Source organism: Gopherus flavomarginatus, chromosome 1 (assembly GCF_025201925.1).
Source record: "Gopherus flavomarginatus isolate rGopFla2 chromosome 1, rGopFla2.mat.asm, whole genome shotgun sequence".
Lineage (NCBI taxonomy): Eukaryota > Metazoa > Chordata > Testudines > Testudinidae > Gopherus > Gopherus flavomarginatus.
The window spans coordinates 32,930,719-32,956,405 of NC_066617.1; the positions used below are offsets into that span (position 1 = coordinate 32,930,719).

The window sequence follows — 25,687 nt, forward strand, 5'->3', positions numbered from 1 at the left end:
TCCACCAGTCACTGCTCAGTTTTAGATATCTGAAGAGATCCCCATAAAATTGACATGACTTATGTATTCTAAATCAAGCTGGGTTTTAAGCAATACCCTGCTATCCACAAAGGCTGTAATTTTAAAGATCAAAAATATTCTATTTACATTGGGTAAATGACAAGCTTTTCTATAGCAATTGTAGTGGGGGCCCCTCACCCCTGGAGCACCCCTCCAGCAGCTCAGTACAGGGCTGCCATTGCACCGCTACCTCAGTTTCCCAGGTGTTTTTAATTAGTCCCATGAGGCTTGTACATTGAACAGCACCCTTTAAGTGTCTAGTTTATTCAACCCCAAAAGCAGATCATGACAAAAATAAACCTCCCCCTCAGCTTCTCTGGCACCTGCTAGACTGTCTTCAAAACTGTGCTTATAGTTTCCCACAGCTCTCTTCTACAGAGCTGGAGCTGTGGTTCATGCCAGCTGCAGGGCTTAAGCCAACTTCTCCTCTAGCTGGGCCCACTTACAAATCAGTCCTTCCTCCTCAGGCTAGAAGGGCTGAACAGGTAGACCTTTCCCTGCAGCTATCTTTTCCCTGCTAATTCAGGGGTCCTGCAGAAGCCTTATTTCTCCCTGCAGCATCTAGTCACCTGCCCTTCTGCGTGGGAGGAAACAGCATTATGCTGACTCCTGCTCCCAGGTAATTTCTTATTGCCTGGGTGAGAGGGGATCCCTACCTCACCTTCTCTGCAAGGCTCCAGGTCCTTAAAGATACACTAATCGGATTCCTTTTAATTGCTATTTTTTCCCCAGGACCCTTTTCCTCTCTGTCCTATCTTCTCAGTCCTTATGTGTAAGACCACCCCCAAACTCTTAAAGGCCATGCACGTGATATGGAGGACTGACTGGTAGCTGGAATGCCCTTAAGGGGCAGACTACCTCATCACAACAATATATTTTGGAGACCTGATAGGGACAAATAGAATTCACATCTTATTAAAACAGATACAAAGGTAGCTAAGAGTGATTACATCACTGAAAAGATGTACAAGAATATTTTCAACGAATTCAGTGCAATTTGAATCACACATACAGTGCACACAATGCCAAAAATTGGTAAAATATACAAAGAACCATTTATTTATTTAAAAACACAGAAAAACAATACGCTCATGGCTAGGCATCTTTGAAAAGGAGCTTATACATATATATATATACACACACACACACACACACACACATATAAAAATAGACTTGGAATTTGTATTTATTTCTTTATAAAACACCTACATTAGTCTTTGGATGATGAACACTATGAAAAAATATATAACAAAAACATGGCAGTCACAAGTCCAATTAGCATACTACTTTCCTTGAAAGCAAGGAGGCAGATTATTAAAACAACTATAGTTAAATACAAGAAAAATAATAATATGAACTATTACAAAACAAACATTCAGAGAGGTCAGTCACACAAGTGAACGAACCTGTTCCAGGAGTACTTCCCATTCCAAAGGGAAAGTTCCAGATGCTCTCAACCACAAATAGATTGACAAATTCTCCCATGTGGTTATATAGATGATCCAATCATTGTGCAATACCAACAGGAGAAAGTATCCCAAAAACCAGAATGAATCACTCTCTCCACTTCTGCTCCTAGTAGCAACTCTCATTCCATCTGTAACAAGATTACAATAATGGTTTCCTTCTAAAAAATCTCATTCTTTCCTTTAGCTCCTGCAAGGAGCATCTCAAACTCTCACTGAAGATAAAGGAAGTTCCAAGACTTCAGCACATTGCAGGATTGAGAACAAAGTCCTTAGAGATGAAAAGTGAAGCCCCACAGGCATTTTATCCAGATCCAAATGTCAATATGCCTGGGCTAGGAAAGCATTCATGCCTTATAAACAAACGTTTTCTTGCTAGAAAGGGTGAGCAGAGCCAATCTGGTTATGCTGGCTTAGCTCTAAACTACTCTTACTAAGGATATTTTGTAAGCAAATATTGTACAATTCACTGAAATGCACATAAGAGGCAGACACTAAAGCAAAATATATATATCAGTGAGCCAAAAATTTTTTAAAAAATTAAGATTGTTAATACAGCACAAGAGTTAGAGATATGCAGGCAAATATTCTTAAGAACTCCCTGGCTCTACATATTTCAAGTACACCACAAATTAAGTGTCATTTAACACATAATAAGTCTACCATATGGCTCAAAGCCCTTTGAGTATACATTTTTCAAATGCACATAGTCCAACCAAAAAAAAGAAACCACCTGTGCCAGTCTTACAAACACAATTACTTCATTTTCTTTTCTCAATGTGTCTGTTTGCTGTATTTGTATCTCAGGTATGGAAGAATGGCTCTCTGCCTAAAATATAGATGGGGGAAACAGTTAATCTAAGAAATCAGTTAGGAAATTAAACAGGTTTCCTACTAAAAAGCTATTTTGACATTACACACCATAAAATTCTATGTAAAATAAGTACCTAATTTCAACAGGGAGCTTTCAGGCTTAATTTCTGTTTTTTCTAATATCAAGTATGAAAAGAAATCAAGGATTTCACAGACACAAAATACCAAATCTGGCTAGAATTAAAACAAATATTTTTTAAATAATAAGGAAAAATACATGGGTTTTAAAATCCTAACCAAAATGTTAACAAATTAAGAACACAAACATTGCAGTTATACAAATTATTGAAAAAGTTACATCAGGATATGTGCCAAAGCACTTTAAATGTTTTAACTCTCTAACAGGAACTAAGGTAGGAAACATGACACTATAATTCAAAATGTCATTAAAATAAATATCTGGTCATTTGAAAAAGATGGTTCAAGACTGCCACCTTGTGAGGATTTTTAAAAGTGTGTATCACAAAACAAAATTAACCATACCTCCTCAAAGATTTCCAAGAATAATTCTGAACAGAAATTATGTACATGGTATGAGCTATTTCCTATCAGAAGTTATTAGTATAGTCCTCAATAAAGAAAATTTTACAAATACACCTATCTATAGTAGATTTTGCATCCAAAATTAAGCAATGTTATGGGCTGTTGAAGGATTAAAGAGGAATGAGGCAAGTCAAGTAACACTTCTAAGCAAAAGAAAATAGAATTACTCTACAGGACTAGTCACACACTGCTGTCCAAAAGACCCTTGTAAATCTTCTGAAACAACAATCTCATTTTCTGATTAAGAACTGTAGGCAAAGCCATCCTGTAGTTCAGCCTCTACTTGCTGATCACCACAATTATGTTTATGTAAAATATGTGCTATATTTTCCCACATTATAACAAATCAAACACATTATTGTAGCTAACTCAATTGTACCTGTTCTTCTCTTGACTTTAAACTACATACATTGCGGAGCTGAGGATCCACATGTTTTTTTCCCCTCATGTACAATTCAGCAGAAGTAACCTCAAAGGTTCAAAACTGAGTCTTTTCTCTATATATTTCTGTTATCTGAGATGCAAGTTATTTTGATTTTCCTAATATTGACTGTGGAAGATCACCCTTCACTTTCCTAGTTATTAAAAAAAAAAATCAATCAATCTAGAACTACCGCTTTTGGATGCTGTTAAAACACCAGGTTAGCTGCCACCCTGGACAAAATAACCTGCTTCAACAAATTAGCAAGATGAAATTATTTTTTAACTGGATGCCTCAATAGAAACATTTACAGGAATTTATTTTTATAATGCTTCAGTAAATCATTTCACCTACAAGACATTTTGGGGCTGACGATGTGCCCCTCTGTTTTAAAAATTACAGGCTGGCATTATTTCCCACAGCAAATTTCAAAACCAAATATTTTAGGGGCAAAAGACAAAGATTAGAATTTTTCAAAACAGAAACTATTTTTTTCCAGGATTATTAAGATCACGGAACCTTGGTCCACTAAAAATAGAATAAAACAATGCCATTTTTAATGGTAGTTGCAGAATTTCAAATGTGATTTCAGTAAGTCTTGAAACCTTTCCTTATAACTGATAGCATTGTGACTAAGACCATCTCTATTTCTGAAAAATACAGTATTGCTAAAATAATATTACATTTGTTTTCTAAATTTGCTGTTCAGGAAGAAATTGAATTAAATCCAATAAAGAGCCTTTAGCTCATCAGCAAAAGTGATGTATATGTATACATATGTATACAAAGTGAATGTATTTTGAAAGCGTTAATGTCTCTCTCTCATTTTCTGTGTTTTAGTAACTTACTAATGCATGAATACCAAAACTCCTCTGGTTGGGAACATTATTTGAAAGAACAGTGAGCTGTTAAGAATGCCAAATGTCTTTTTTTTTTTTAAATGAAAAAGTAAGTATTTCAATTCAATCCTGTTTCTAAATTAGTAAGATACACAAGTACGGTCATTCTGGGTCAGACCAATGGTCCATCTAGCCAGTATCCTGTCTTCCGATAGTGGCCAGTGTCAGAAGGTTCAGAGCAGTGGTCCACAACCTTTTCGTCTGGCAGGCGCCAGATGAAAGACCGTGGGGGCGGTTGAGCATCCGCCTAAATGCCGCCGAATTTCAGCGGCATTTCGGCAGATATTTGACCACCGGCCAGGACACCGGCGCTTTTAGATGCCCCTGCGGGCACCATGCCACCTGCAGGTACCGCGCTGGGGACCCCTGGTTCAGAGGGATGAACAGAACAAGTAATCATCAAGTGATCCATCCTGTTGCCCATTTCCAGCATCTGGCAAACAGAGGCTAGGGAGACTTCAGAGCATCAAGAACAGGAAGTAGCACCCTATAGTATCCATTCAAAATGCAATTAACGCATTTCACTGGGGAAGAAGATTCATGGTGTTAAAATGTTGAGGCGTTTCAGTTTGTAAACTTCATCCTTTTTATTTTAAATAGTTTCTAAGACCTATGTATAAGTCATTCATGAACTGCTTGATTACTAGTATCCTGTACTAAAAAGCTCATCAGAAAATGCATGGTGCTCGGAGTTCATGGGGCTTCTACATTGGGTTCCCTTCTCTTTGCAGGACCAGAAGAATATGACTGCATCACTATTTTTCTATATTTAAATTCACTCTTTTCTTTATAGCTGAAACACAACTGAGATCTCTCAATTAACGGTAAGGAGAAAGAGAGCACAAAAGCTATCCATCTTTATGTTTATCTGAAAGGCATTCAGATACCACAGTATCAAGAGAGCTACACAGAAAATAAGTGTACATGGACTATTTAAATTCAGACCCACTCTCCTTTAATCTAATCAAGGAAAAGCCAGCTCTCCCATAACCCACACATTCATGAAAGCGCAATCATGAAGGGGTTAGAATTCTAGCCAAAAAACTACTTGAACCCCCTTGGGTTAGCCCTTCCATTCCCCCACCAAAACTAGGGAGTGTGTGTTTAAAGTTGTATTTAAAGCTTACACATACACTTTTTACATAATACCATTAATTACTGTTTTAATTAAACAAGCAGAATGATGGGAGCCATGAATTATTCTCTCCCATAAACTGTCAAACTGAAATCATAAATTAAGACACTGGTATGGGCTAGACTTGGAGGCGCTTGAAATGCAACCCAGCTCATACTTTTGCTATCTCTTTCCCAGTTGGCTTTGTCAGGTGGAAGTATCTGAGTGGGCTTCCCTATTCAAATGCTACATACAGATTAACAATAAATTACTGTTATTGGAGGCAGGGCAAGAAAGAAAGCAGGAAGCAGGGGAGTGCTTTAAATACAATACTCAAAGAAATTACTCACTGAAGGGTGGCTCTAAGCCTTTCTCAAGAGAAGTGGGGTTGCAAAGACAGTGGTGGGCGAGTATGGATGGGATGGGATGGGATGGGATTCTGAGCCAGAGTGCAACATTTGGCATGTTGCATAGCTGAGAAATGACAGCTGTGGGTCAGTAACTATACTGCTCTAACCCTCTGAGAAACAATTCCATTTCAGAATAACTGGAATGGCAGTTGCATAGGTTTTATAGGCTGAATTTGCTGTGAGTACAAGACCTGACTGCAATATTTCAGTCCCAGAACAAAGAGTAGCTTGGAGACACTTCACTCTAGGGCATTTTATTCATAAAGCTGCTTTATAAGCTATTAGAAATGTCCAAAGAATACTTGCAGGTCTAATTAAAGTAATTTACTGAGGGGGAAAGACACAGCAGTCTTTGATTCTGAAAATACACAAAGGTGCTTTTTTAAAAACAAAAATTTCCAGATACAGTACACCTTTCTAAATATATGAAAAACATGTAAAAGTACAATTAAATAATGCCATTGGTACTTTTTGAAGATTATATGTCAGATCTTTGAAACAATCAGTTCTACTTGGGAGAACACTTACATCCCACTTAAGTGCAAACTTGTTAAGCACATAACCTCAGGACATAGAAAGCCTATTATTTTAAAGAGTGTTCATTATACTAAGCTCCACAGTGTAATGATGTGTTTTAGAAACTGCTCCCTGTTGAACACGTCATGTTATCAAATGCAATTTATCTTTTGTTGTACAATTACATTTATTTCTCAAAAAGGTTCTTGCATTATGAGTTTATAAATACACCTCTACCCCAATATAACACTGTCCTCAGGAGCCAAAACGTCTTACTGTGTTATAGGTGAAACTGCGTTATATCGAACTTGCTTTGATCCACCGCAGCACGCAGCCCCGCCCTCTTGGAGCACTGCTTTACCGCGTTGTATCCGAATTCATGTTATATTGGGTCACGTTATATCGGGGTACAGGTGTATTGATCTGGGATAAAATGTTCATAACACCTAAGTGACCTAGGAGCCTAGGTCACATTTTCAAGAGTGACTTAGGCACTTAGCAGCCTAAATCTCACTGAAAGTCATTGGGAAGTAGGAACTTTGAAAATTTTACCCCTGAAGAATCTGGGGTGAAATCCTAGCTCCCCTAGATTTAACCTCTGGTCTCTAACAGATGTGGATGGAAATGACCTCTGCTGCAGATTTTTACTGTTTATGAAACCCGGTCATAACTGTTAGATAAATATTTAACTGCTGAAATACTTTGGAAAAAACCTACAACCTAAAATCAGAATGCTTACCAATTAACTTGCAATTTTTTTTTTAAGTTTTATTTGTGCTGGTCTCCAACCAAGAATTTAACATTTACTCCAACATTTCCGAGTACCAGTTATTTTTTTCCTTGGTGTCTAATAGCAGATAATTTTTTTTTTCAGAGCCCACACTAGAGGAAACACAGTTTTATAAGTATTTACCATAGAACAACATTATTATTATGAATTATGACTGTAAACATCTCCCTCATTTCACATTAACTGTAGAATGTTTGGAAACACTTCTGAATTTTCCCTGATGCCATATTTATTAAATCCAGGACCCTAAAGCCTTATAAATTTGGTGTAATACCCTATCATGTAGAAAGAGTAAATCAGATCTCATATTAATTTCCTAGAATATAAACATCCAACTCACTTCAGTCCCTACAGCAGGGATCAATAACCTTTGGCACGCAGCCAGCACATCCCTTGGCCCATGCCACAGCCCCCATTAGCCTGGAACAGTGAACCCTGGCCAGTGGGACTTGCGATCGGACGAAACTGTGGACGCTGCCAGTAAACAAATTGTCCGGGTCCACCAGTGGATTTCCCTGACAGGCCACGTGCCAAAGGCTGCCGATCCCTGCCCTACACCATCCACAGAAAAGTTACACATAGCAATACACTTCACTTAATTTTAGGGCCTGTAGTCACTTATTCATTGCAGAAAAGGCACAGAATTGAATCTTCTTAGGAGTACAAAATCACCACATAAACCTCTGGATTTCTTGACTATTTGGCCACTGAAATGTTTTGTTCAGAAATAGATGAAAGGTTATTGCATTCACAACAATATATAAAGTCAGCTCAAGAAGAAGCCTGGAAAGAGGTGGAACTGGAATATTGAGCCTATATATTAAAAATGGCAAAATGAAGTAACGAAATTCCAGTAGCTTTTGAGGAACTGTGACAGCAAACACACATACAAAATATATTAAATTCCAGAAAATAGATTTTGATTTCAGAGAGTCGGCCAAACTCCAGCCTGCAAATATATAGGCTGGAACAAATACGTATTTCACAAGGTCATGTCTTTGGAAGACTTTTCTCCACACATAAAATGTGTAATGTCTGTTATCTCCAATCAAGTATTTATGAACGTATGTAAATTTCCAGACCAGGAATAAAGAGATAGCAATGAGTATGCTATACTGAATCAAGTGCTTCCGTACTGATCGAAGGAAATTTCCAATTTTATTAGGTGTCATTAGATGAGGAAAGGAAAAAAAGAGAGTAAAAGAAAAAAAATAGAACAGCTGAGGGATGTGGAAACAGGCTTCATGACTACTCCTGTCACCAACAACTATTCCACCATTGATTACCACAAAAGCAAAGAACACAATTACTAAGAGTATGTATGGCCAGGTCAAAACAATAAGAGTTACTAGATTTGTAAATGACATGATGTACTCAGAAAGAAATTGTAATACTTTGATTAATTCTGAAAATGAGCCCTTCATAGCTGAAATCCTTTCTTCTTTTTTCTTCTGTAATTCTGTCTTCCAGGCTTCACTTAGCTTTTGTGCAACAACACTTCCCCCACAGAAAACAGTCCATATAATATTTGTTTGACGAAACATAAAGCCACAAAACCCAAGTAGGGCTGAAGTTTTATGGTTACCATAAAGGCACATTAAATATGCAAACAGAGTAAAAAACACTGATCCTGTGTCTGTATAATAAAGGAATGTAAAAAAATAGAGGGTAGGAAACATTGCAAGGGTTAATGTAGATAAGATTCTCTGGAAACCAGACACAGTCTAGAGAGAGAGGGAGAAAAAAAAAACTATCAGTAGTATTACTTCCATTAAAGAACAAAAATCACAATTATTTAAAGGGTACCATTCTTTAGAATCCTCAGTATCATAAAACAGCATCTCTTCTGAGTTGAATCAGTTTTTACTATACCAGTATGCACACTGCATTCAGTTTATTGTCAACTTTCTGCTACACTAATACGGAACATAAGACAATAAAGCATAGAGAAATATGAGTATGTAGAATATTAGAGCACTGCTGGTGATTTAAAAGTAAACTCTGAAGAAAACAGGAAAATTACATTAATTTCAATTCTATCTTAGGCGTTTATATAGTGTCTGTCATGGCATATCTAAGGCCCCTATCCTGCAACTATCTTACTCCAGTTTCCTCTGACATTCAGAATGCACTGTTCTCTGACAGCACAGTTACCATAACTTCTGCTGAACTTGGCCATAGAGAGTCATTTAAGCCTATTTAATCTGTGGTGTGGTCTCTACAGTTCCTTTTCATTATTATTTTATAAACTAGTAAAGAAACTTTGAAGGAAAAAAAAGTCCAGTTGAAAATACTAAAGCAAACGCTTTCACTTATACACCAGTTACTTTATATTTATATTTCCATCTACAAATATAAAATAAAAGCTATTCCAAAAGAATGAATTATTTATTAAATTAGACCCTGCCCTGGTAAAGATTTATGCATGTGTTTTTTAAAAGATGACTTTATCCTGGATTGAGAATATCTACATGGAGAGACGATTTCTGAGGATAAAGGGATCTTTAATAGAGCGAACAAAGGCATAAACTGATTTCAAGGCTGGAAGCTGAAGCTAGGCAAATTCAGACTAGAACTAAGGTGCAAGTTTTTAATTAGGGTAATTAACTACTGGCACAATTTACCTAGGAATGTCATATGAAATCTTTATAGATATTTTTCCAGACAGTAAGTTCTAGCTCTGAAATACTCAGACCTCCGTGGTTCAGGAGTCAAATTAGTGATTAACTTTACCCAAAAGAGCCACAGTAGCGTGAATTCATTGTTTCATTTGCTATAGTTATAGTCACATTTAAATAGTATGACAGGGGAAATGTGTGTGTGTGTGTGTGTGTGTATATAAAATTATTCTCATAGCAAAATGACTGACCAAGTATTATTATTTTATCAACTGCAATTGGCTAATAACATACACCTCTACCCCAATATAACGCTGTCCTCAGGAGCCAAAAAATCTTACTGCATTATACGTGAAACCAAGTTATATCAAACTTGCTTTGATCCGCTGGAGTGCGCAGCCCCCCTGGAACATTGCTTTACCGCGTTATATCCGAATTCATGTTATATCAGGCAGCATTATATCCTTGTAGAGGTGTACTAAAAGCATCCTGATTGGTTAATACCTTAGACTGGTTAATAATTAAATCACACAGTGTTTTAATATTATGTGCTGCAAAGAGTCAGAGAAGATACATTAAAAAGACACTTGTGGCTCACAAGCCTCAATCTGAGAATAACTAGTCTAGCTCAACCCCAAGTTATGGGTTTGATAAAGGAATAACTCGGTGAAGTTCTAAGGCCTGTGTAATGCAGGTCAGAGTAGATTATCATAATGGTCCCTTTCAGACCAGAAAATCTATTAATATTAACTTTATAAATACAGTAGTCCCATTAACTTGAATAGGACTATTCAAATATGTAAAGTTGAACACAAGTGTAAATCTTTACAGGATCAAGCCCTAAGGGAGGGGAAAAAAACTGTTTTTAGAGAAAAAGGATGGAGGCAGTAAAATAATCTAAATGATATAAATATTTGTTGCATAAAACTGAAGAGATCTGAAACGCCTCATACAGTAAGGGAATAGTTTAGCGTCTCATCAAAAAACTATATGTATTACTGTATGCAATTCTAACGGATTTGGAGTGTACCTTGTTTTTATGATGTATCTTGCACAAAAGCAAATACAGTAAGTAGAAGTTCCCAACACTGAAAAGGAGGTTAATAAATCGGAGCATTCCTGTAGAGCACACTACACTTCCAGACCATCCAAAGAGCCAAACTGCAGGTTTCACTATCCCAACAGACATCAAGTATAAGCCAGGCAGTGTAGTGATCATGGGGTCCCACTTAAAAAACAAAACAAAAAACAGTGGATTAAAGGATTGGGAAAACCCAAAATGCATCACAGAAACAATTAAAAACAATAATAGGTTGATAAGCAGTTCTATCTTACACTCCAACTCATTAATTTTCCATTTAGTTATTGGTCATTTTTATAGTCAATATTAGTCAGATCAGTAAACAAAAACAGTCTCACTCTACTTTCAATCACAAAAAAAAGTTTTAATTTTTTTTTAGGATTCGATGGATTTTGTTTTATAAAAAAACAATCATTGTTGTCTGGAAGAGCTAAAGACAACATGAAAAGGAAAAGAAATTGCATTGGTGACCTTTTTTTTGCTTCTTTATGCTATATACAAATGTTTCCCTCTCCACCTCCATCCATAAAAAAGATTATTTTTTCTGCCTTTTTTTTTTTTAACTAGACATTTAGGTTTCCCTATCCTAATAGTTTTCTTTAAAACTATTAGAAAACCAACTAACAAACCAGAGGACTCTGTCATCAGGTGCACCAAGCAAGTGAAACTTGACTGCAAGTAGAAACCAGACATCTATTCAGACTGTTTAAAATCTTAGTTTTTGTTAATACCTAACAGACAACTAGAAGAAAAGAGACAGATAAGTGGTAGATGCCTAATTGCTTTGGAGATTGACTGGACAGATTTTCCAAATGGAATAACCCTGCAATCCTGGCAGAAGGTGGACTAAATGGTTTTGATTTTGTTTTCTTTTTTCCCCATTCCCTCCACCTTTGTCCTTTATTTCTCTTTGTCAATGATGTCTAGGGTAGATTTCTTCTCTTTAGTTTTTACTTTCTTTTTTCCCCTCCATTTTTTCCTACTCCTCTGTAATCTCTGAGAACAATTCCCATCTATTTCCCCAGTTTATCCAAACTCAGGCATTCTTGGTATTGCTGATATAGCTTATGTAAAAATAAGAAGCATGCACAAATCCTTAATTTAAAAAAGAATTCCAAGCCTTCTTTATATATCATAAACAAAAAAGGGCTCAAGCAATATTTTTCTTCTTTGTGGTCACTCTTAAATGAAACATAAGTACTGTGCATGCATTCCTCAAACTATTGTTATTAACAAGCACTTCTTATCTGAGAAATTATTACTATCATTATATCACATTTTTCTGTCGACAACTAAGGCCTGACAATTGCTCCCCCTCAGAAATAACTTGTTCAGTCCACCAACCAGCAAGAATTGTTAAAAGCTCATCTCCACTTATCGCATCATTTGAGTGCCAAAGCAGTTTAATCTACTCCAGCAGACAGGAGGCATATATTCTAGAAAAAGGTTATGTCTACACTGAACATTTCTTTCTGTAGCATATAGAAGAGACAGGTAGCCCCCTAGAATGGGTATATATAGCAGCACAGACGGTAAGACACAGCTTAGACAAGTACAGACACACCTGAAAGGTGTTAGTAAGTACCTGAGTACATACCCTGCATGGCTCTCTACTTGCCCAACCCATGCATCACTGCTGCTGGAGCCTCTCCTGGCCACAGGAAAAGACTCCCACAGCAGGGAAAGGTTCTCACAGAGGGGAGGCAGCAAGGAAAGAACCCGGCAAGCTCCATGCCGTTGGAGTCTTTCCCTGCCGCAGGGAGAGATTTCAGGAGCAGGGAAAAGGCTCCTTCAGCTCCCCATTGCTAGCGTCTTTCCCTGCAGCTAGGAAGGACTCTAGCAGGGAGGAGGCAGCAGAGAAAGCCTACTTTTCCTATTGCATCCCCCCCACCAGAGTCTTTCCTCATCACAGTGAACAGCTGCAGCAATGGCAAGCTGCTGAAGCCTTTTCCTGCCAATGCCACCAGAGCCTTTTACTGATATGCATAGCTATATGCACCACACTGTGGGTGAAGCCTGCTTCCCACTGTGCCCTGTAGCTGAATACACCCTACACCCCTTGCCTATGGTACTTAGTGTGTAGACATAGCCAACAGCAGCTCCACCGCTCCCATCCAGAAAGACCAATGACTTGATACCAAAAAACAAAGAGGTATCCACGGGTGCTGAGAGCCCTTGCATCAAACTATAATGTAAACCCTGTACATGATGGAAACCATTGCAAGCCCGGGGATGCTGCAGCATCCCCAGCACCTATGGCAGGGCCGGATCTAGCCATTTCACCGCCCCAAGCACGGCGGCACGGCGCGGGGGGCGCTCTGCCGCTCGCCGGCCCCGCGGCTCCGGTGGACCTCCCGCAGACGTGCCTGCGGATGCTCCACCGGAGCCGCGGGACCAGCGGACCCTCCGCATGCGCGCCGGCGGGAGATCCACCGGAGCCGCCTGCCGCCCTCCAGCGCCCCCTGCAGCATGCCGCCCCAAGCACGCGCTGGGGCCTGGAGCCGACCCTGACCTATGGAGGTACCACACTGCATTATACCACGCCAGGATGGCAACAGGGGGCTAGTGCTCTGCGTACTGCCATGCCCTTCACTTGAGTGTAACTGGGGAGCGAGAGGAGACAAGGAACAGGGCACCCTGTGAGCCTGCCTGCAGCTGGGGCGTCCAGGTCTTGCAGCCGGGCACCCGTGACAGCCCCAACTCCCGGGCCTGTCTGAGCCCTAGGCCCCCAGCCGGCACCATGGCGGGGCGGGGCGGGGCTGCGTTGCCACAAACGTTCGTGGAACTGGAAACATTCGCGTTTGCCCGCAGACAAACCGATCGCACCGCAAGCTGCGTGGGGAAGGCACCATGGCGCCCCGTGCCCCTGAGGGGAGGGCTGGGGCTCGCTTCGCCCTGGGTAGGGGTGACACAAAGCCGGGGCTGGCCTGGGGCTCTGTCTGCAGCGGCCCCGGCGGGGGCGGATGTGGCGGTGCTGGCGGAAGAGGGCCCGTGCGGGCCGGGCCGGGCCTCCCAGACCCGGGGGCGGGGCCGGGCCGCCGCGGAGCCCCGTACGCACCTGCTGGAAGAGGCCCTCGCAGTAGGCCTGCGCCTGCGGGACGTGGAAGGCCTCGTCCATGTAGGGCGCGCGCTGCTCGCGGTTCAGCGCCGAGAAGAGCAGGCAGGAGAGCAGGAAGGCGCCGCTGATGGCGGCGGAGAAGCCATAGGCCTCGGAGCGCTCCATGGCGGGGGGCGAGCCTGGGTTTCCGGGGAAGGGAGGGCTTGCCCGCAGCACGGGGAGGAGGAAGTGGGTCGGTCAGACGCGCGGGAAAGGAGCTGCTGAGCCGGCTGCGGAGAGCGAGGGGAGAGGTGCCCACGCGGGCTGCCAGCTGAAGCTCCCCCTGCTCTGAGCAGCCCCTTCGGGAGCGCCCCGGGGTGGGTGATGCCTCAGGCAGGTGCCTGCTGGAGGGGGCTGGGTCCTGTGCAGGACTGTCCCGTGATGGGAGGCGCTCGGGGTGAACTGTGACAGGAGCTGTAGGACATAAAGGTTTTCTCCTTGTTCCTGCCAGGGCAGGGCAAAGCCAGCGCGGCTCAGACACTCCTTCAACCTCCGGCGGCCTGGAGCTGATGATAGTTGGAGCCAATATTGTTTAAACGTTTTTTGGGGGTAAGAAAAAATTAAATTTCTAAAATTAATTTTTAACTTTTTTGTCAGAGTAAAAATAACAAATGGAACATTTTACAAATCTCTTTACAATGTATTAAGTTTTGCATAATGATCGTATTTACTTATTTTATCAAAGGAGAGAGAAAAGGAGGAAAGAAAGCATGTGTAAAACTGAATCAGACCATAGTCACCAAAGGCCTCTCTCATAAGGTCCCAGAGTGCCTTCAACTCCCATTTAGGAGAAGAGCAGGGTAGCACCTTGTTAAGATCTTAGAGGATTGGGACCTTCTAGTGGACAAGTGACTGGTCATGTACTGCTGCCTGGGCTTCCTTCTTGTTTCTATCTGCAAAACTTTCATCTCCCAACTTTCTTAATATTATTTTTTTCCATATCAACTACTGAGATTTCATCTGATAGTGAATGGCTGGGGAGGTGATTTGCACAATCCTGAATAGGAAAGGTGATGGTCCATGAGACAATTTTTGTATTAAAATGTGGTCCATACTAAGAAAATATTTGAAAATTCCTGTCTTAACACACAGGAGTGGTTATTTTATGCAATGTTTTTTTGTAGCCGTATTGATCCCACGATGATAGAGAGGCCAGGTTGGTGAGGTAATATCTTTTATTGGTCTCTGAGGAAGTGGGTATTCACTCACGAAAGCTCATGCTCCAAAACATCTGTTAGTCTATAAGGTGCCACAGGATTCTTTGCTGCTTTTACAGATCCAGACTAACACAGCTACCCCTCTGATACTATCTTTTATTGGTGAGTGAGACAAGCTTTTTAGCTTACACAGAATTCTTCTTCAGCTCTTGGAATCTTAATCAGAGTGTCACAGCTAAATACAAGGTGGAATAGATTTTTTAGCACAGTGGTTTTCAACCTGTGGTCCATGAACCCCTGGGAGTCTGCAGACTGTATCTACGGGGTCTGCAAAAGGTTGTCCATAGAACAGTGGTTTTCATCCTGTGGTCTGCAGACCCACCTGGGTCCACAGACTATGTCTAAGATTTTCAAAAGGGTCCACACCTCCATTCAACATTTTGTAGGGGTCTGCAAATGGAAAAACATACTAAACCAATGGTTTTCAATAAGTAGTAAACACACATTTCAAGGAACCATTCAGGGTGAAGTGACCCATGTTTTATGGTATTTGCCACTTAAGCTTCATTAAGAAATATTATTCTGAAAGAGACAGTTATCTTAAGTATTATGAATCCTGTGCATTAATTATGTTTATAAATACTCTATGTTTGGCTATTTTATACAGGTTCAAGGCAAACTCACTCTTTTGTTACAAGATGCAGCATTTCACGCATCAACTGGAACTGTTTCCTGACTGTAGCGTGACTCTTGTTTTGTTTAACGATGTCAAAAATGCTGTTGCTCTAAGAAAAAAAGCAATGGAAGGATCTATTGATGGAGCATTAATAAATCCTGCAATGGTAAGCAAATTGCCAAATAATTTCACATTGTAACTGTTTCTATTGTATTGCAGTTTTGTAAGCTATAATTTCTCCTCTGTTAAGAACTGTATACGAAACTCAATATGTTTGTATTCCTGCAAGCTTTTGCATATTGTTTGACTTCTGTGCCTATTCACAGCCCCATGGACTTCACTTGGACTTCATGCAAGTGTAAGGGTCCACCTATGCAGATCTGATTGTTGGATTGGGCTTTAAGAGTTTACAGCCTTCTGTGTTTGATTCACTTCACCTCCTAGAAGATGTAGCTATTTGAATGATTTACTTCCATCTGTCAAAATAAATGCTAATCATTTAAAGATTTAGTTCCAGAAATAGTTTGAATAGACTTCGTGTCCTTATATTTAACATCTGGAGCCTTTGTTCTTCTTTCACTCCATAACTATTTTCAGACCCTGCCATTACCTTTTGTTAAAAATAGCAAAGCAATGGTTACTGGAGAGAAAAAGAACTTTATTAAACAATCTTGACCCATTAGATTGCTGGATTTGATTCCTTTAAATTCTTGTATTTGAGACAGTTTAATCAGTGATGTTATTCATTGAGACAGTTTAATCAGTGATGTTATTCATCGATCACTAAGGGATAGTACTCACTAAGGGATAGTACTATCTGTCTCATTGAGTAGTCCCATTGACTTCAGTCAGACAACTCACAGAACAATCTATTGCTCAGTGTGAGGATGGCAGATTTTAGGACAGTAAAATAGAAGTAATTGAGAGAAATTTAACTTTATTAAGATGATATGATTTTTACTGAGGGGGGAAAAAAACTAATTCTTTATAGTTTTAGTCTTTTCCTATTCTGTTCTGCAGATTGTTGATCCACTTCAGATTCTTGTGGCAACAAACAAAGCTGTTCACCTGCACAGGATTGGTAAAATGAAGACTAGAACTCTTAATGCAGAAATTATTTTCAACCTTTCCCCAAACAACAATGTAAGATTCTTTGCTGAGCAAATGTCTCTGTTGCCAGATGAGCTTTCCAAAATCCACCCAGCCAAGCTGAAAATATTCATTCAATGAATACTATACTTGTCTCAAGGGCCCCATTCTGCGAGATACTGAGCTCCTCTCTTAGATAACTACAATGGTTAAACTTCCCTGGTCATATTTCAGTGCATACTTATCAGCTCTCAGTGCTATGACCTGTCCTCTAGTTCATCCCTGAGAATCCAGGAATACTTCTGATTGACCAATTTTCTCTTTTTGTGGACTGCAGGTATTAGTAGCCTTGACAGCCTGTCATTTTTTTAAATTCAAAAACTAGGTTACCTATAACTGCCACCAAATCCTGGCCCAAACTGTCAGAAATCTGTAGACTTGACAGAACTCAAGTTAGCATTAAACTACTGATGAGTGTCTTCAGCAAAAGGCAAAGGTAACCAGTGTCTGTCAGTATTTGAAATAAGCTTGAGTTCTTAAAGACTTATTTTAATGTAAAAATTATTAAAATGTCGTATGTTAGGTGTTTGATTTATCAAAGTAAGTACATATTTTATTAATGTAGCATCCTAGCAGTTAGTTATAACCGTCAACCAAATAGGTTCAGATTTTTTTAAATTACCACAATGCAAAGAACAGAAAATACAATTTTGGCTTTTGTCATTCAATTTACGCTTTTAAAACACTATGTAAACCAATATACAAGGATAAAATTAATGATCAATTGATCCATTTTGTCCATAGCAAAAATTAATTTCATACAATTCTTTATTTTTGCCACCAACCAAGCAAATATGACAACTGTCCAGATAACCAAAATATTATAATTGCATAACAAATATTCTGATTTTTGAATGAGGGGAGGGATAGCTCAGTGGTGTGAGCATTGGCCTGCTAAACCCAGGTTTGTGAGTTCAATCCTTGAGGGGGCCACTTAGGAATCTGGGGCAAAAATTGGTCCCGCTAGTGAAGGCAGGGGGCTGTTCTCAATGACCTTTCAAAGTCCCTTCCAGTTCTAGGAGATTGGTATATATCTAATTATTATTTATAATCAATAAGTCAAAGGACTTTTGAGCCAAAATTGGAAAAACTTTTATTTCTCTGATGACAGTAAATGCTCCAAAATAATAAGTAATGTGGCAAATCTTCAGCATGGCTAGACCTACGTATGCATAAACAATTGTGCCTCTCAGTGTGAGCTCACTTCCTTTTTAAGAAAGCCCTCTTTGTTTGAAAATTGTGTTTCTAATTAGCTGCTTATTAAGATTTCCACATATTTCTCTGTTATACCCTAAGTTCCAGAAAACTCCAGGAATGCAAAAATTAGTGGACTTGCAAAAGCAAGGGCAATTTTAAAGTTTTAGACTTATTAAGGCGTTCCTCCAGAATGTAAATTCACATTCCTAATGCATAATCAGTCATTAATATAGAGGCATTGTGCCTTTGGTTGAGATAAAGCATTCACTCACCTTTGCTGTAAGTAAAAGAATTGGGACAGAGTTAGGAAGACCAGACATTTTCCTCCAAAATATATTTTGCACTATCTCTAGTGACCTCAGAACAATTTTCTAGTCACAAATTTCTGTACCACTAAATATTTGAGCACAAACGTTGCCCTAAACACTCTGTGCACTGAAGCAATTAAATTATCTCCCTACGTATGAAAAAAATAAAGAACTGCTTGTATAGACTTTTAAGGCGTGCTCCTTAACCTTCTGTATATGCTTATCCTATTCATCACTGCATGTAAAAAAAAAAAAAAATGCCCAGGTAAGAAAAGGACTTGCGTTGTTCAATACAGTGGTCATTGTCCATTTATGCAACTTTGGTCTGTGGCCAAAGGTAATTACTTTAGTTTTCTGATCATTTATGGACATACTCTCCTGTTCACAAAAAAATACAAAAAATCCTAAAATTTCTTACCTTTATGTGTAAAGTGTTTGTTATTTGGGACGTCAAAACCATATGACTTACCAAAGTAAAAATTGGGTCTATATTCTCTGCTGCTACAAACTGGCACTGCTCCATAGATGTGGAACTATGCCACTTTACACAATTGGAAAATTTAGCAAAATGACTGAAAAGATTATGCTGGTCACTGGCTTCCAGAGAATAAGAAAATGACCAATACAATTTCAATATTTCTCATTTTATCTTAGATTTCAGATGCATTGAAAAAGTTTGGTATTTCAGACAATGATTCTGCAGTGCTCATTGTTCTGATTGAAGATAAAGAAAAAACTGTAAATCTGGAAAGCATAATATCTCAAGTGGAAGGCCAGCAGGTTTCTCTAGCAGAACTCCACAAAATAACTGACATAGCCAAAGTTAAAAAGGTTTGTAAAGGTTTCTTCTAGGAATATGTGGAATATGACTGGGGCTGGGATATTTTACTTAACTAGCTCATTAAGTCCAAATTGGCTTCTAAAGATTCCCAATCTGTAGTATAAGTACTCATTACTTTTCTTTAACCATGCAGGGTTTTGTGTAAGTGATTGGAAACTTTTATTTTAAGTAGAAATGGAGTATTTGTATGCTGCTGCTTCTGTTTTCTATTCAGAGAATTTCATTTTTCAATGGATGTTGATCCAGCAGCATCCAAAACTGTCACTGGCTTCAGTGGGAGTTTTGGATATACGAGGAATTCTATGTTGAGTCCTTTTGAGGTTTCTCACAACAGCAGGTTTGCACCTTCTGTTTTTCTCTAGGGAAGATACATGGAATTAAAAATAAGGCCCAAATACTTCAAAGATTTACAATTTCTTTAAGCATGTGAATAATCCAATTGGAGGGACCTAAAATAGCAGTACTGAGTTGACAGACTGCTGGCAGTTGCTTTAGAAATAAAAAGATTTTGCAATAATGTCGTAGCCTTTATTTTAAGTCCTTGCTACTTTTTTGACGTTATAGACCTCTGGAAACCAAAACAGGAGTCTGGTTAACTGTGCTAGAAAATAAAATAGATGTTTGGTGCCTGAAATTCTTCATAATATATTAAATCTATTTAAAGTAGTGGTTGCAAACCCTTTTTCATATTGAAACATGACCAGCAAAGGACCTTTTAAAAACTGTTTGTGCCCTTTTATCTTTTCTGTAATATGTAAAGAAGGCTTGGGCGATTTTTTTTTTTTATCTCCTCTTTTTTTTACCTTTAGAAATATCAAGACTGTCAAGTCCAGTATTCCTTGCTTTTGCTGGAGAAACTTTAATAAATCTTTGAAATATGTGTTGGGAGCCCTCTCACTTAAATGAAGGGCAAAATTGTCAAATATTTAAGACAGAGATCCTGTGCGGAATCCTGGTCCCATTGAAGACAATAGGAGTTTTGCTAGGTGAAGCTTTCAGTCTCAGTTTCCAAAATGCTCATTATATTAATAAAGTTGATTAGATGCAAACCAAAAAAAGAGAGAGCTCTTAAGTGCAGGCTAAAAGTCCCATTCCCTCCATTTCTCACCTTTCGCTCTCTTGCCTCCTGTGATGTAAAAATTTGTCTAGTTCCTCAATCTCCATTAAGTCTAGCCTGAAAGACAAGACCTACGTTTATAATGTTAAAAAGGAAAAAAATCTTCAAAAATACTTCAATATCTTCTTTATAAAGAAATGTGTTTTGTTTTGGGTGTTTTTTAGGGGGGGGTTTTAAGAAAAAGTATACATGCACAATTTTTTTCTTCTCTGTATAACCTTTACATGTTGTTTTTTATTTCCACAGATGTACAGACTTACTCCACAGGAAGAAAAAATTGGCACGTTACTAGATGGCATCATTTGCAGAATGTCAACAAAAGATATTGCATGAAAACATTCAAAGAAAAGAAAAAATCCACTTTAAATCTACAGGAACAACTATTGCAACCATTCTTATTAGTTTTGGACTCTGTCTCAATACTAAAATACTTTGCACTTCTTTATTTTATTTTGCTTGGAAGAGTAAGAAGAGTCACTAAAAGATTCTGTGAAAGAAACTGACAGGACATAAACCACTAAAGGAACACTGAAGCAATATTTTATCTTAAGCTTCATTCAACTTCAGAAATGCGTCACATAGTGCAGTACTGAGCAGAGTTTGAATTCTCACAACTTGTACAGATTCTACCCATAGTTTTATTTGCAAATATTTTTTAAAATTTTTCCCAAATCTTTTAACTAGTCATAAACATAAGGTTTCAAAATCTATTTTTTACCTTTGTTGTAAAGTGCTTTAAGATAATCAGATATGCCACTAACAGTGCAAACTATTTTTATTATCACCAAGGCCTGCAATGACTTGGTTTGCATAAGCATGGAGAATAAAGGATGATACGGAGATATTTTTAGCTGCTTAGTGTATATATATCTATCATGCTTGTCTAACCATTATGCACTAGGAGCGCATATACAAACTGCCTCTTGTGACTTCCTGACACTCACAAGTGTATGTCAAAAACACATAGAAAATAGGTCCCTGGCCCAAGGAGCTTACAATCCAAATGAGAGATTTGACAGATGAGGGTAACATGTACACTATGGAAGCGGGAGAGGTGAGGAAGGAAGCTGGTCATGGAGATATATTTACATTGCTATTCTGTATTAGTTATGCACATTTAGTTGGTTCATAAACTACGTCGTGTAAATGCACTCATTTATTTGTTGATGATATTGCAGAAGTTAGTTTTTAGAAAGGATTTGAATGAGGTAAGTGTGGAGTCTTGAACAAATTTTTGGAAGACATTCCAAGCATAAGGGCTAACCAGGAAGAAGCCACAGAGATGTTTGCAAGAGGAGATGCAAGGGGTATTGAGGCTGGTGTCAGTGAAAGGTCAGGAGCTGATATAACCTGTCATATGGAAGGTTTTCTCAGTTGTCTAGATATACAGATACTGTGGCTCACCATTTGAGAACTCAAAATAGTCAGGATAGACATGGGTAAAGATTTTTTTTTCCATTCAGCTTGTGATGAAAGAAGCAGAAGAATGTAGAAGCATGCGAAAAGAAAGTTGGAAGGTTCTTGCCTTCAAGATATCTGTAACAAAACTAGAATAGCATGTACTAAGAAAGCTAGAAGATCTACTAATCCATGTAAACTTCTATGGGCGCCTGCAGTTTCACCCATGACATTCTGTTTGCTCTGCTTTTTTGAGTAAATAATTATCTTCTTTCTATGCCTTTTGTCATATCATTCTTTGACAATTTATTTCTGTAACACCACTCCCATATGAATTTCTCACAGTTGGAGTTTTGTTCCTCCCATATATATACCACTATTAATAATTTTTCTCCAAAGATGTCTTTGACTGACGTGAAGACACACTGCTTGAGTTCCTCAGCTGCCTGTTTCATCATCCTTTATTAACTCCTTTCTCTGCTTTTGTTTTGGTGCTTGGGTAAGTATTCTATATAGTTCTTATACTGCAGTCATCACTGTAGTACCTGAGCATGCTGCAGTTGTGCACTAAACAATGTGACTATGCACTTGTCATGTATTCATTCTCTCATCCTCTCCCATGGGGAGAAGCATGTCCTATGGAATGTCTTATTTTGGTAGCGTTTTAGGGGTTTTTTTGTAATACAGTAGATTCCACATATTAGCAAGTCCTCAGTCTTCAGCAAAAAGTTGTTATCCAGCAGTTGCTAATAAGTGGAAGGCAGGTTTGCAAGACTACAGCCAGGAAGGTAGCTCCGGGATATGCTTTCCCTGGCTGCAAACCAGCTCAGGCAAAGCAGCAGTAGGAAGGAGGACAGCAGCCAGGGTGCCAGGGTTCTCTGTGGGGAGTGAAGGTGCTAGGGATCCCATGGGATTATACAGTACCTCTCCTTTCTCTGTGTTGCGGCTCAGCATGTCCCATCACTTGCTTCCCTGCATGCATCTCCTGGCAAGATATAATGAGGGTTACCATGCAGCTCAGCATTCAAACTGCAGTCTCCTTTTCTGCTAGTGCCCTGCCCTCCCCTCTCTTACCTTCCTCTACATAGGCAAGTTTGCTGAGCTGCAGTCAATTGCCATGCTGTCTAGAGTGGTTCACGAACATGAGTGCCAGCCTCAGGGCACATCAAGAAGCAGGGCAGACACCTCAGGCTGGTTATATGTTCTATAATGAGATTTCACCAATCCACTAACAAATGTTTACTCCTAAAGCACTACAACAGTTTTCTTGTGGAGTCACAGTCAGTCTCCTTGGGCATTCCAGTCTATCTTGTCTCCCAAGAAAGTTGGACTTGGTGGTAGTTGGTTGCTATATACCAAAAATCACAAAAAATTAAGGTTGCTTTCAGTCCTAAGGGATCAGTAATTTACCCCAGGTAAGCTAACGTGTACCTTCAATTTCTCACCAAAGACAACGCTTGGAGCCAATTCTGTAATAAACTAAAGATTTATTAACTAGGAAAAATAAATCAGTTATTAAAAGGTTAAAGCAAGCAAACATACAGAAAAGAGTTACATTTTGTGGTTTTAAAAGGTGACAGTTATAGTAATCTTAGCTCTGAATCTCTTTTAGGGCTAACCCAGGCTGAGTGCAGGGATCTCTGCTTCTCTTTCATAGCTCTGGCCTAGTGAGAGTCCAAACAGCAAAAAAAAAAAAAAAAACTAAAAAAAATTTTGTGAGCTGATTTTATTTCCTTTTTCCAGAATTCAAGCTGGCGCGATTTTGCACATAGCTTCTTCATGGGCTTGAAAGGGCAATTAACAAAGCCTTTGTATTGCAATGTCCTATGGTGGCTCATTTACTTTTGATAGGCCTCCTTGATGCTTAGAAGACAATTTCTCCTGACTGGGTTCACAGTTTCAAAGCAAATGTTTTTTACAGTTATAAAGCAGGAACTTAAATATTACCTTATACCATGTGATAAAGAAAAAATAAGTGAGATTACTGCATGCAGCAATTTACAAGCATTTCATAAAGTCTAAACATTGTTACAAGTTCAATATCCATCTCAACCATACTAACACACAGGTGAAATGGACTAGTTTCCATAAATGAATTTTGTCACTGTGCAACTGACGCCTAAAGCCTGAGCAAGCCCTGGCATGTGGTCTGCCAGCATCACACAGCCCCAGAAAGAAGCGCTGAGCAGCGGTAGCAGCCAAGTTTGCAGGGCTGCAGCCTAGTAAGGCATGTCCTAGCGTCTCCTCTGCCTGCAGTTGAGGCCCTTCTTCCCCCAAAAAGATGGGTAGCAGGTATCATAGGCTGGGGGAGATTCTGCACCCCCAAATCTACGCTCCACCCCCAGGTCCCCTCCTGCAGTTCCTGGCCCTCTGCTGGGACTGGGGCTGGCTGGCCTGCTGCAGGGACTCAGGGTGGCTGGTGCTTGGACTGGTACTGGGGGCACTGCAGCCATGCCACCCAGCGCATGGGCTGATGGTGCTGCTGCCCAGCACTCTGGGGCTGGCTGCCTGGTTCACCTGCCCGGGGGCTGCTGCATCTGTACCACCAGGTGCTGGGCTGGGGGCTGCAGTGGAGATGCTTTGGGCTCCTGACAGAGAAGGGAGACAAATGGGGAGAGGGAGAGGCAGGGCCTTGGGCACAAGGGGAGGGGCCAGGGACTCACCTCCCCCAACAGTCTTCCATGCCCAAAACATTGTTAATAAGCAGTATGCCATTGCCAGTATCAAAATCCTATTAACACTGATGTTAATGGGAGAGGATTGGTTCCCAGAAGAATGTAGCCATCAACCAGAAGAATCTACTGTGTATATATTTTGCTGTGTATTTGTATTTTAAAAAGGTGAGGTTGAAGAAAGCACCTGGAAGGTAGTGAGGTTTGGGATGGTTCTTTGTTTCTGGGGGAGTTCATTCCAGTCTTGGATCAGCTCCCAAGGAAGTTCTATTTCCTGCACAGATGAGCTTTATCCTTATAGTAGAGAGTTCTATTGTGCTAGAGGAGCATAGCTGTTGAACAGTCTTCATGCTGGAGCATTAGGCAGTCTTTTAGATATCCTGGGCCCAGGCCAGGCAGCACCCTGAAGGTAAGGACCAAGGCCTTGAATTTGATTCAAATTTCTATGGGAAGCCAGTTTAGGGAGTGGAGAATAAGTTGAACATGCTCACTGTCGCCTGTGTTGCTCAGGAGGTGCACTTCAGCATTCTGTACTAATTGGAGTGTCCGAAGTGCCGAAAGCTTCATGTCCAGCTATATTGCACTGCTGTTATCCAGCCAAGATGTGACAAAGGCGTGACTAACTGAGGCCAGAGCATCCTGTGTCAGCATGAAACAGTCTCCTAACTAACTGGAGAAAGCATTAATCATTGGTACCATGTGAAATCAAATGTCAGTGGGAGGTTAAAAGTACTCCTAAACTACAGACTGAATTAACCATTTATGGGTATGCACCTTCAACCAATGGAGGCTGCATTGGGGTTGCAAACTCTTTAAATGTTTTCCTCTGCCCACCAGCATCACTTCTGTCTGTAGATAACTTTAGGCCCCAATTCTTGCGTTTGTCCAAGCTGCAGTCTGCCCAGGATTTGCCTTGCATCACCTTGGCAACTAAACAATTCTGGGGTGGGTTAGGGGTCATTTTACTAGAAGACGGTGAGGCTCAAGCCACACCTTGTATGCCAGAGAGTTGGTAGGGTGGACAAGGAAGGGCCATAGCAGACCTAAGAATTAGACCTCAAATTTTAACTTCTACAGTTAACATGAGGGATATAGATGCACAAATCCAAATTGTTCAGCATAGCATTCTGTAAAGCATCTCTGAAGTTGAATAGCAAATCGTCAGCTTCACGTGAACAATATCTGTGGAAGGAGGAGGGGGAGAGATTCCATCACATTCTAGCTGATGGCTCTACAAATGCTTTTCACCCTAATTTTCAAAGACAAATATTTTGATTATATAGT

The 25,687-nt window shown here is 39.8% G+C and overlaps 2 protein-coding genes across 14 annotated transcripts; one reads left to right on the forward strand and one right to left on the reverse strand.

The window, feature by feature from the left end:
- Nucleotides 1–1,091: 1,091 nt before the first annotated feature.
- Nucleotides 1,092–14,097, reverse strand: ALG10 (ALG10 alpha-1,2-glucosyltransferase). Of its 4 annotated transcripts, XM_050936269.1 has the most exons (4): nt 13,850–14,097; nt 10,741–10,938; nt 8,487–8,816; nt 1,092–2,355 (listed from the first exon to the last, which is right to left on the reverse strand). In XM_050936269.1, exons 1-4 carry the CDS (start codon nt 14,012–14,014, stop codon nt 2,170–2,172), a joined length of 879 nt encoding a protein of 292 aa, XP_050792226.1. In that variant the 5' UTR covers nt 14,015–14,097; the 3' UTR covers nt 1,092–2,169. The 4 variants fall into 4 exon arrangements, with proteins under 4 accessions (XP_050792226.1, XP_050792227.1, XP_050792224.1 ...); XM_050936270.1 differs by lacking the exon at nt 8,487–8,816 and having other exon boundaries at nt 13,850–14,096; XM_050936267.1 differs by lacking the exon at nt 1,092–2,355 and having other exon boundaries at nt 6,025–8,816; nt 13,850–14,092.
- TPRKB (TP53RK binding protein) lies at nt 13,569–22,008 on the forward strand. 10 transcript variants are annotated; one of them, XM_050936375.1, is made up of 6 exons: nt 13,569–13,690; nt 14,345–14,437; nt 15,713–15,887; nt 16,742–16,864; nt 19,030–19,206; nt 20,580–22,008. In XM_050936375.1, exons 3-6 carry the CDS (start codon nt 15,744–15,746, stop codon nt 20,664–20,666), a joined length of 531 nt encoding a protein of 176 aa, XP_050792332.1. In that variant the 5' UTR covers nt 13,569–13,690; nt 14,345–14,437; nt 15,713–15,743; the 3' UTR covers nt 20,667–22,008. The 10 variants fall into 10 exon arrangements, with proteins under 10 accessions (XP_050792332.1, XP_050792326.1, XP_050792327.1 ...); XM_050936369.1 differs by having other exon boundaries at nt 13,598–13,690; nt 14,340–14,437; XM_050936370.1 differs by lacking the exon at nt 13,569–13,690 and adding an exon at nt 13,819–13,909 and having other exon boundaries at nt 14,340–14,437.
- The last annotated feature ends 3,679 nt before the right edge of the window (nt 22,009–25,687 follow it).

Bases quoted from the DNA above. Each gene is read 5' to 3' on its own strand.
- ALG10 (XM_050936267.1), bottom strand. From the start codon at position 14,014: ATGGAGCGCTCCGAGGCCTATGGCTTCTCCGCCGCCATCAGCGGCGCC. The intron at 10,939-13,849 runs GTGCGTACGGGG...TTGTTTTTTAAG, and splicing joins GCGAGGGCCTCTTCCAGCAG to TGGGACCCCATGATCACTAC. The intron at 8,817-10,740 runs GTACACTCCAAA...CTCTCTCTCTAG, and splicing joins AGATACATCATAAAAACAAG to ACTGTGTCTGGTTTCCAGAG.
- TPRKB (XM_050936366.1), top strand. From the start codon at position 15,582: ATGTTTTATGGTATTTGCCACTTAAGCTTCATTAAGAAATATTATTCT. The intron at 15,888-16,741 runs GTAAGCAAATTG...TCTGTTCTGCAG, and splicing joins CATTAATAAATCCTGCAATG to ATTGTTGATCCACTTCAGAT. The intron at 16,865-19,029 runs GTAAGATTCTTT...ATTTTATCTTAG, and splicing joins ACCTTTCCCCAAACAACAAT to ATTTCAGATGCATTGAAAAA.